The sequence below is a fragment of the Panthera uncia genome (genome assembly GCF_023721935.1).
Source record: "Panthera uncia isolate 11264 chromosome B3 unlocalized genomic scaffold, Puncia_PCG_1.0 HiC_scaffold_1, whole genome shotgun sequence".
NCBI classification, from domain to species: Eukaryota; Metazoa; Chordata; class Mammalia; order Carnivora; family Felidae; genus Panthera; species Panthera uncia.
Window position 1 is genome coordinate 85,734,140 of NW_026057582.1, and position 9,754 is coordinate 85,743,893.

General features: G+C 49.5%; 3 protein-coding genes across 5 annotated transcripts; 2 read left to right on the top strand and 1 right to left on the bottom strand.

The window, feature by feature from the left end:
• The first annotated feature begins 79 nt into the window (after positions 1-79).
• SERF2 (small EDRK-rich factor 2) lies at positions 80-1,850 on the top strand. Of its 2 annotated transcripts, none has more exons than XM_049613526.1 (3): positions 80-173; positions 787-895; positions 1,490-1,850. In XM_049613526.1, exons 1-3 carry the CDS (start codon positions 167-169, stop codon positions 1,773-1,775), a joined length of 402 nt encoding a protein of 133 aa, XP_049469483.1. In that variant the 5' UTR covers positions 80-166; the 3' UTR covers positions 1,776-1,850. The 2 variants fall into 2 exon arrangements, with proteins under 2 accessions (XP_049469483.1, XP_049469482.1); XM_049613525.1 differs by having other exon boundaries at positions 1,513-1,700.
• A 135-nt stretch (positions 1,851-1,985) lies between these two features.
• On the bottom strand, positions 1,986-7,772 carry SERINC4 (serine incorporator 4). 2 transcript variants are annotated; one of them, XM_049613527.1, is made up of 12 exons: positions 7,180-7,772; positions 6,519-6,695; positions 6,170-6,348; positions 5,623-5,702; positions 5,399-5,492; positions 4,931-5,142; positions 4,657-4,752; positions 4,431-4,557; positions 3,959-4,031; positions 3,476-3,524; positions 3,176-3,329; positions 1,986-2,992 (listed from the first exon to the last, which is right to left on the bottom strand). In XM_049613527.1, the coding sequence occupies exons 1-12, from the start codon at positions 7,291-7,293 to the stop codon at positions 2,797-2,799; spliced, it is 1,551 nt and encodes a 516-aa protein (XP_049469484.1). In that variant the 5' UTR covers positions 7,294-7,772; the 3' UTR covers positions 1,986-2,796. The 2 variants fall into 2 exon arrangements, 1 of the variants encoding a protein (XP_049469484.1); XR_007453810.1 differs by lacking the exons at positions 1,986-2,992; positions 3,176-3,329; positions 3,476-3,524; ... (5 more) ...; positions 6,519-6,695; positions 7,180-7,772 and having other exon boundaries at positions 4,660-4,752; positions 6,170-6,385.
• Positions 7,773-7,907: 135 nt separating this feature from the next.
• On the top strand, positions 7,908-9,192 carry HYPK (huntingtin interacting protein K). The gene is made up of 4 exons (XM_049613524.1): positions 7,908-8,069; positions 8,393-8,448; positions 8,824-8,875; positions 9,027-9,192. Exons 1-4 carry the CDS (start codon positions 7,908-7,910, stop codon positions 9,120-9,122), a joined length of 366 nt encoding a protein of 121 aa, XP_049469481.1. The 3' UTR covers positions 9,123-9,192.
• The last annotated feature ends 562 nt before the right edge of the window (positions 9,193-9,754 follow it).

A 9,754-nucleotide genomic window follows, 5' to 3' on the forward strand; every position in this document is an offset into this window, starting at 1 on the left:
CCGCAACCCCACGTGTTTCTCCTTGCCCAATGGGAGGCCGAGCCCGGGCTCGAAGGGGCGGGGAGGAAAGGACGACTTCGTTACGCTTGGAGAAGGGGGCGGGGCCTGCAACGTCGGACAGAACGAGGGGACGCAACGGAGGCAGGCCGGAGCCGCTGCCGTCGCCATGACCCGTGAGCACCGAGGCCCTCTCTCTCTCTTGCCCCTTTCTCCCCGTCCACCCTAAACACTACTGCCGAATCTTGGCATTGACCTCCTCTTGGCTTCCCCAGCGAGGTCTTCTTCTGGCAGGGCTCTTTTGCGACCCTTACACGGAGCCCGGAAATCGGCCTTTAGCCCACCGCCACTTCTTGAGAACCCCCTCCCCCTCCTCTCGCCCCAGTCAAGCAGAGGCCTTCCGCGACCTCCCGTGGTGTGGGGAAAAGCCCTGCGCCCCTGTGATAGGCCCAGAGTCCCCCAGATTGCAGCCCATCCCCCACAGAGATCCAAACTGTCCACACACTAGCAGCCTGGACCTCGGTGCCGCCCGAAACTCGAAACACGCCTTGAGCGGACTCCTCGGAGCCGTCCTTCCCCCTCCCGATTTGACCTGCCCCGTGGCACCTTGCCACCAGCGCCCCCCCCCCCCATTCCCCGCCCCACTTAGCAGCCTAGGCCCCGAAATGGGTCGGTGTCGGGGCTGGGGAATGAGCGTGGGACCCTGCTGGTGTCCTGGTGAGGGAAGAGGGTCGCCGGTGTGTGGCCATAAAGGCCCCTCGCGTCTCACCTTTTACCTTCTTTCTTTAGGCGGTAACCAGCGCGAGCTCGCCCGCCAGAAGAATATGAAAAAGCAGAGCGACTCGGTTAAGGGAAAGCGCCGAGATGACGGGCTTTCTGCTGCCGCCCGCAAGCAGAGGTAGCCCCAGGGAGGGGAGGGGAGGGAACGGGTGAGACCTGGGCTAGACCAAGGGTTGTACCAGGAAAGAGAGCTACCTCAGGGCTTGCATCTGAACTAGTGAGGGGCAGAGTGCATTGCTTCCTCTAGGATTTTATTTCCTCCCCACCCTCCAAATTGTTAGCACAGCCTGACAGGAAGGGACTGGGGCGGGTGCCTGCCCTCGGTTGATGTCTGAGTGCCCCTGAGTCTGACCTTAAGGGCAAGGGCAGGGAGCTTCACATTTCAAATGCGGTAGTGGTTATGACAGCACGGTACTTATGGCCCTCTTTGGTGTTGAGTTTCTCCTCCCTTCTCCCAACCTTCTCACTGGTGTTGCTGGGTGTGGTACTCAGCAAAGAATAGCTTTGGGCCTGTGTGGCCAGACTTCTGACCCCTTAGGCAACAGCCAGATAGAGACTGATTGCCTTTTAAGCCTCAGCTCTCTTCCTCTTGTTCTCCTAGGGTGGGAATACAGCAGGCACACGCTGAATTTTGCCCCATCCACTTCCATCTTATCCTTTGTGCCCTTCATCCCCCTGCATCTTGTCCTTTTTGCCCTCTGGTACCTCCCAGTGCCCCATCATCTCTACCCCTAGGGACTCGGAGATCATGCAGCAGAAGCAGAAAAAGGCAAACGAGAAGAAGGAGGAACCCAAGTAGCTTTGTGGCTTCGTGTCCAACCCTCTTGCCCTTCGCCTGTGTGCCTGGAGCCAGTCCCACCACGCTCGCGTTTTCTCCTGTAGTGCTCACAGGTCCCAGCACCGATGGCATTCCCTTTGCCCTGAGTCTGCAGCGGGTCCCTTTTGTGCTTCCTTCCCCTCAGGTAGCCTCTCTCCCCCTGGGCCACTCCTGGGGGTGAGGGGGTTACCCCTTCCCAGTGTTTTTTATTCCTGTGGGGCTCACCCCAAAGTATTAAAAGTAGCTTTGTAATTTCTTGAGCGCCTGGTTTGACTGGGGATTTGGGGGGATGGGGATGGAGGAATGGCTGCCCTTTCCCACCAAAAGGGGAGAGAACTTTAGACTCTAAAAGGTTTTAGATATGTAGACTAAGTGAAATATCACAGAAAAATTCTTTATTATACTACAACAAACAGACAAGTACTCCAGGTATGTGGTAGAGGAATCCTCTAAGAACCGTAGGAACTTCTTTTCTGTGATTTTTGTTCCCACCCAGACCTTGAACACCATCCCAAGGATGGAGTTGAGGGTCTAAGAAGGAAGGCTTCAAGACCTAAGTTTATGCCCCTCTTTCTCATTCTTCCTCATTTTGTTCGCCTGCTTGATAGTTGGCTCCCAAATCCTGCTGCTCTCTAGTATTCACATTCTCTTCTGTTCTGTCATTCTTCAAGGATTGAGGGTGGTTTTTGTCTTCCTGCTTCCTTTGACCTCAAGATCAGGATTAAAACCTAGGGTGGTCTTTGTTCCTTTCTTTCTGTGTCCTGGTTTGTTCTGGGCTGCTTATCTCCCTGGGCCCAGGGCTTGCTTATTTTCCTTTTTATCTCCAAGGGCAGACCCAAGTAAGTCTTCAGTCCTTGGTCTTTCCCTGCCCCCATCTCCATGCTGAGAGCCAGGAAAGGGCTGGTGCCACACTGTCTGCTGGGATCAGCAGTGGTTCCTGAGCTGCTAACTTGGGAGTTAGGTTCTTGAGCTGGGGTAAAGATGTAACAGTAGCTCCAGTGAGTCATATACTCTGCCCATGGCATTTAGAGTATGTATGGCCACTTTCTCCTATTCAGACATAGTACTGACCAGTCTAAAGGGAGATAACTGCCCATTATGTCCTTGAGGTATCTGCTGCGCTGGACAGTTCCTCAGTCAAAACTAGGAGTACAACCTCAAGGGAACCCCCAGTTTGTTAACAGTACCTAGCTGAATATTTGTTATCTTGCAGTACTGATGCGATGGCATTGTCGCCTGAAAGTAGGTGACTGGAGGTCCTGGGTGGGGGACCAACAGAGTGGTGCCAGGAGCAGCCCAAGATAGAGGAGTACACAGGCCCAGCATGAGGCAACCTTGACCCAGAAGGTAGCCCAGCTACCCTTGGTGAAGGTCTTTTCCAGTTCTGCTCCCTCATAGCTGTGGAACCAAAGTCTCTGGTTAGAGAATATGTAGGACCTTAGCTTTTAGACCTGTCCTACCTCCCCACCAAAGATGATGGCAGACCCATGTTTGTCTCCAGAGAACCCTTAGGACTGGCCTTAAGTTGCTCTTCCTAAAATAGCTTTTCAGAAGTATAGCCCAGGCCCACTTCCATCCTACCTGAACCAGTTGGTAAGGGTAACCATGACATAGAGTGATGCAAGGAAGAAGACAAAATGGAAGGCAGAATAGCTGTAGGAGAAATGCTGGGCTTGCACTGGAGGAGCTGGAGAGGTCTCTTGGTCAGTTGGCCTGGTAGCCCCACCCCTCTGCCCTGGAGAGAGGGAAGGGCTGCTGGGAGCAGTGCCACTGAAACACTTCTTCCCTCCTCCCCCAGTTTCTTTTGTGAAGGCGCTCCAGGGCTCTTTGGCACTCTGCAGAAATCTACATGTTCTAATGGACATTCTTATGGACACTCACCTTCCTCTGGTTTCACTGTTTCAGGGCAGCAGAAACAGAGTGAGGGCTTCTGTAAAACAAAAGGCAACATGTTTTGGAATGACTTTTAAGAAAGAATGTGAGGGTATTAATATAGAAAACTCCCCCTTCTCTGAAAAGATAGGCTGGTATACAAAGTGGAGGCACATCTGGGTTCAAATTCTAGCTCCAGCATATAACTGGCTATGAAAACTTTGGTAAGATGTTTAACCTTTTGTGCCTCAATTTCTCCATTTGTAAAATGGAGCAAATACCTACCTCACAGGGTTGTTGTGAGGATTAAATTAAAAGAGATTATGAATGTAAAGTATCTAGCACAGTGCCTAGCACATTGTGGGTACTCAATAAAAGGTAATAGCAGCTAGAATCTGAGTATTCTGGGTAGAGGCTGGCAGGGTGTGTGTGTGTTTGTCTTTGTGTGTGAGGGGGGAAGGGCATTGGGGATATTGAGCTCTCCATCCTCACCTGGAACTCATAGCTGTAAACCTTGATGATCCACAAGGGCCCAAATACCTCAGCCAGGTAGGAAGCCTCATTGCTGAGAAAGAAGAGACAGTTCTCAAGCAGGTCCAGTCAAATAGCAAGAGTTGCCTGAGACTGTATTGCTAGCTGGTCCATGTTGGTAATTCTCAGGAGGGTATTGTATTCCCAGAGCCCGTTCACCATAAAGATTTATAAATCTCGTCATGTGAGGGCCCTAAAAATCTTTGTACATATTTTTAATTCTCAAGTCATTCTCCCTGCCCCCTTCATCTCATACAGATCATCTGACAAGTGCTATTCTTAGAAACTGTTTCTGTTTATGGGGAACTTTCCTCACTCTTGTCTTGCTTTCAAGTTCAAATAAACCATGATCCCAGACAGTCTCCTGACCATCCTTCTCTGTCCTGGATATCCTCCCTTCTCTCATACCTCTCCCCTTGATACTTTTACGCACCAAGCGAAAAGCACACAAGTATACATGATGCCAGCACTCAGCACTGCCAGCGATGTATATGGTGTTTGCGATTCCATTTTACTCAGGCCAGGCAGGCACAGAGTGTGGTTCTGTCCTTCAAAGATAACTGAGAAGGAGCAACAGAAGAAAGGTGGTAAGAACAAAGAACTAAGTATTTGGCAGGAACAAAAGGTTTTAGCATGGAGAGTCCAGGTCTGGTTCTTACCACTCTCTGGAGGACGGCTGGACAGTGCAGAGAAGGTAAGGTACATGATATAGCAGCTGATGATAGAGGCCTGTAGAAGGCCAGAACGGGGTTGCTCTGCGGAGAATGGAGATAATTGCTTTAGTTTACAGGGTAGTAATTTACACTCTGCCCCCATCTACACTATAGCCCACCCTTTGGAGGAAGTAGACAATTGACTAAGATTAGGGAGGCTAATGAATATTTCTATGCTAAAGGTCTTCCAGATTTGTAATGTTGCAAGGCATGTACCCACTGAGGCGGATGCAGGGAGCGATGGAGAGAAAGGAGAGGAGGCCACAGAAACAAAGGTGTAGACTAAGCAGCATCTTGTTGAGCAGGCAGCCAGCTGGATGTGTGTAGTGGTGGAACAGGAGCACAGTTGCCACACCTGCCATGCTGTAGAATCCCAGGGTGGCCAGCAGTACAGCTAGGAACCAGCGGCAGTCTTGGGCTGCACCTGTCTGCCTAAGGGTAGGATGTGGGCAGTGGTTTGGGGCTCCACTTCTTTTTACCCATTACTATTCCTCCTCTCCTGGAACACTGGTGTGATTACTCATCCTACCTAACCCACAGAGTCATCACATTTCTGAGCTTTTTGGTAATGCTCAGTGGGAAGTTAATGGGACCATTGACCTGTCATGCCCTTTACCTAACCCACTGAGGCTAGTAATGTCAGACAACCTTCCCAAGAAGAACCTTTGGGGTTAGAGGTGCTCCTTACCAGTTTTTGTTCCAGGAATGGGCAAAGGCTGTGATAAGCACCAACTGCAGCAGGATGAATGTGAAGCCTCCACAGATGCCAATGTAATGCCAGGCTACAAGTGGGGCACCAGTGGGAAAATGTAGCTGTTCATATCATTACTTCTGGTTTTCTTCCTACCCTCTCTTTCTCTTAGAAAAACTATCAGGTTACTCCTGCTAATTAGGATATGAGATGGAAGGTACCTGGGAAGAGATGCTCCTCAGGGATGCAGAAGGCAATAGCACAGAGACCTAGCAGGAACAGCAGTTTGAGGAACCAGAAGCTGGTTAGGAGACAAAACAAGACTCAAGAAAAGGCAAAGGAGAGTGAACAGTGCCTATGGAGAAAGGCAAAGAAGAAACCAAAACTATAGGAAAGAGGAGAGAAGAGACAACTAAGTATAGGAAAGGAGGAAGCAGTCCCATGTGAGAGGGCCTAGAAACTGGTCCATCACAGCCTATTCCAAATTCTAACTCTTATACCTAAATAATGTCTGGACAATGTTGCAACAGTTGATAAAGGGTCTGCCTATAATAACCCCATTGTCATCTCCATTTTAGAAACTAGAAACTCAAGGAGGGAGGGTAAGTATGTGGCTCATGGTCACACAGTAAGTATGGCAGAAGTAGAGACTTAAATCTGTTTTTGGATTTTTCACACTGCTGTTACTTCATCTTGAAATTTCCTTTACTCAGCTTATGTCTACTTCCCTCCCCATCCTCACCCCACCCAAAGTGTATATACACAAACCTATTGTGTAGTTGTGCCCGCAGGCTGGTAGGGGAGTGGAGCTGGACTAGCAGCACAGCCTGCAGCAGGTGGAAGGTGGCAGTTCCCGCACATACTCGGTACACAGCCCCAGAACCACTGAGCACTGGGCAGTGAGAGTGGCCAAACAGATGGGCACACAACCCTGAGGGCATCTGGATCTGGAGGGAGAGTCCATGTGAGAAATGTCAGGGCCCGTCATCATACACAGAGAGGTACCTACTTCTCATGGATGTATCCATTCACTTGTCCCCTACCCCCAATCTGAATCTTTTGTCCATGGAGGGTTTCTCCCTTTTTCTCATGTTGCAAACTGATCCCTCCCACTTACCCCATGTGCCTTCCCCCAGACCCTTTCCACTACTGTCCTTGACAGCAGAAGGCAGCAGACTGCTGAGGCCCCCACATGAAGGAGGATGTAGATCAGGCGGCTACAAGTAGACTCTGTGACAAGGGGCCATCTAGAATGGCAGCAGCAGGTACAGGGAGCAGGCCAACAGCAAGACACCTGAGGGGCAGAGCAGATGTAGGGCAGAAAGGTGGAGATTTGCTGAGGAAAGGCTTACATTAATGTATGCATTAGGTTAACCCAAGAGGCTGAATTCCAAAATTTCCCTTTCCCTTTTCTTCTCTCCTTTTACTCAGGAATTCTCAGAATCGTTTCAAGCTATTTAGGATTGCCTTCCACTGACATCAAGTAGAGCTTTCATCATAAGAGCTGATGCAGGCTTGAGCAGACCTTCCTAAAAGCCTAAGTCACACCTGGCCTCTCACCTTTCTGTAGACCTATAGATCTGGTACTGGGAAGTGGAAGGGATAGGTAGTAGTCTCTGGGCAAAGGGAAAGGCCTCAGAGGGTAAAGGAAGGCCTATCATCTTTATTGGCTCCTGTGGGTTTTCCTCCCCAGCTTCAGCCACTGTTCCCTTCCATTTTTTTCAGATAGTTCTTGCTCTAGGGACCTTCCGAACCTCTCTTCCAAGGTACGCTCTCACCTGATAGAAGGGAGGATTCACCATGACACTGCTGACTCCAGTGCGTTGTGTCCGGCGAAGGGAGGTGTTAGGGCCTGTGACCGCCTTTGCACCCACCATCGTGGTCCCAGGCATTAGACCCAGGTCCACCAGATGGAAGGTAGATGAGAAAGCAGTTTTCTTTTGTCTTCATAGGGGTGGTCACCCAGTTTAAGGTAGAATGGGGAGGGACATCAGGAAAAGAACACCGACCTCCAGGATGTGGTAAATGCAAATGTCTCTCTCAAGCTACTTCTGTCCCTGGCCTTTGGCCACTCAGGCTGTTCTCCCCAGATTAGGGAGCAGTTTGCAAATCAGGCCTCTGGTGGATTAGCATTCTTAATTGGTTTAGGATTAGAGCGTATCCATCCTGGTTGGACAGAATTACTTGGGTGGGGCAGGGGGGCGGTGGTGTTGGTGAGGGGGGTAGAATCTAGGTGAAGAGAAGGATGTCTGTTGGTTGGGAAGTCCTGGAGTGGTGATGGGCTAGGTGTGGGAGAGGGCCATGGAGGAAACAATACTAGAACACTGGAAGGAAGTCCGAGAGACGACCTGTTGTCCTGGCTGAAGCTTCTAGAATCCAAAACATTAATGAAGGTGTGGCCCGAAGCCAGCCCCGCCTCGTCCTCTCCGGGCGGAAGTTTCGGGGCAGTTACCGGAAGTCTTCGTGAGGTGGGGCGGGGCCTTTGCGGCAGCACGGTGGGATCAGTATGGCTACCGAGGGGGATGTGGAGCTGGAGTTGGAGACTGAAACCAGCGGCCCGGAGCGGCCTCCGGAGAAGCCACGGAAGCATGACAGCGGTGCGGCAGACTTGGAGCGAGTCACCGACTACGCGGAGGAGAAGGAGATCCAGAGTTCCAATCTGGAGACGGTGAGGTTGGCCGTGAGCGTGTTTGGGTGGGCAGAGAGCGGAGGGGCCTCTTAGGTTGTAACTGTGATCCTCGCTCCCAAGACGGGGACCCCATCTAGTTGGCGAGAGAAGGCAAAAGGGAAACCGTCATTAGAGCCCTCCGCTTGCAAAAGGAGCTTGACGAAGATTGGGTTTAAGGTGGACAGAATTGAATTAAATCTAGGCCTTGCTTCCTGATACACTCGTCATCGCGAATGGACCCCCTGACCCGCTTATTACTGGCTTTTTAGATTGTTAGCAATTGTGGGTAGCAGAGCAGTAACCAGATATTTTTCCCCCCATAGGCGATGTCCGTGATTGGAGACAGAAGATCCCGGGAGCAGAAAGCCAAACAGGAGCGGTAAGTTTACCTACGTGCAGCCAGCCCTACCAGTTCATCTCTTTCCCCCATACAAAAATAAAGGCATCGTTAAGCCTTTATACCTTGTACTGTTCTTCAACTCTGTCACCAGTTCCTGCATATATAAGGTTTCAGCCTTACTCTCGTGTCGGTTGGAAGGAAAGGCCTCCCGACAGTCCCTGCTGCCTCTCCTAGATTCCAGACAGGAGGGGAAGGGGGTGTTAGGTGAGGGAGTGGAAGTCATTTTGTGTTTTCACTCAACAGTGTTTGTCAGAAGTCATTTATTTGGAAGGCACAGCTGGGAATGATCCTTCCTGGGATGGTGAAGACTGGTGAGTTTAGAGAAGGAGGATTAATGTACATGAATATTTGCAGGGAGAAGGAACTGGCCAAAGTCACCATTAAGAAGGAAGATCTGGAGCTGATAGTGAGTAGTAATGCTTAACTAGTGTATGGGCAGAGGAGTTTACATTGCTGAATTGGGGTTGTTTACTGAAACAAGTAGAGTCAGCAAGTCTTGGTGGCATTTTAATACTCCAGAAGAGGCTTGGGTAACATCATTGATCCTTTTCCTGCAGATGACAGAGATGGAGATCTCACGAGCAGCAGCAGAACGGAGCTTGAGGGAACACATGGGCAATGTGGTAGAGGCTCTTATTGCCTTAACCAACTGATCTTTGCTTTCTCAGACCCACTCACTGGATTATTTTATTTCAATAAAGACTTATTCTTATTTTGCAATTATCTTGGATCAAGTGCTATATGTATCATACTGTAATTTATTGTAGCAAATTTACATGTTGGAATATAACTGAATTTAAGCAACTCCCCTCATCCCCCCAGGATTTCATGAAATTACATGAAGGATCAGTATAGAAAAATACCTCATGACCTCATGTTCACATGCAGATGCTAGGTGGCAGGCCAAACTCAACTCATCTAACTAGCTAAATAGTATTCAAGGTATATTTGGAGTCTCAGCAAAATTGCTGAAGCCCATGGCATGGTCTCTACAGTGGTTTACGAATAACTCAAAGAGCAGTACTTGCTAAGGAGCCACTGTATATATAGATGTAAGCCACTAGTCTTGTTCATAAGCCACTGAATTAATTTAAATACTGAGGTAGAAACATGGTAAGTGCAATAGAAGATATCAAAGCTTAGATCTTATACAGAATTAATCTATGAAAGACTTTATGAAGTTGATTTAGTATTTGAATTCTGAGCCACTGTTAACACTACCTTACATTCCATTTTCTATCCTGGAGCGAAGACCATTTCACTTGCTGAGCTGCTTCAACTGTAA

Excerpts from the sequence above, each read along its gene's own strand:
- HYPK (XM_049613524.1), top strand. The coding sequence starts at position 7,908 with ATGGCTACCGAGGGGGATGTGGAGCTGGAGTTGGAGACTGAAACCAGC. Across the intron at positions 8,449-8,823 it reads CAGAAAGCCAAACAGGAGCG|GGAGAAGGAACTGGCCAAAG; the intron begins GTAAGTTTACCT and ends GAATATTTGCAG. Across the intron at positions 8,876-9,026 it reads AGGAAGATCTGGAGCTGATA|ATGACAGAGATGGAGATCTC; the intron begins GTGAGTAGTAAT and ends CTTTTCCTGCAG.
- SERINC4 (XM_049613527.1), bottom strand. The coding sequence starts at position 7,293 with ATGCCTGGGACCACGATGGTGGGTGCAAAGGCGGTCACAGGCCCTAAC. Across the intron at positions 5,703-6,169 it reads CGGGCACAACTACACAATAG|CTTCTGGTTCCTCAAACTGC; the intron begins GTTTGTGTATAT and ends TCTCCTAACCAG. Across the intron at positions 4,558-4,656 it reads CAGCCGTCCTCCAGAGAGTG|TTATCTTTGAAGGACAGAAC; the intron begins GTAAGAACCAGA and ends GCTCCTTCTCAG.
- SERF2 (XM_049613526.1), top strand. Across the intron at positions 896-1,489 it reads GCTGCCGCCCGCAAGCAGAG|TGCCCCATCATCTCTACCCC; the intron begins GTAGCCCCAGGG and ends GGTACCTCCCAG.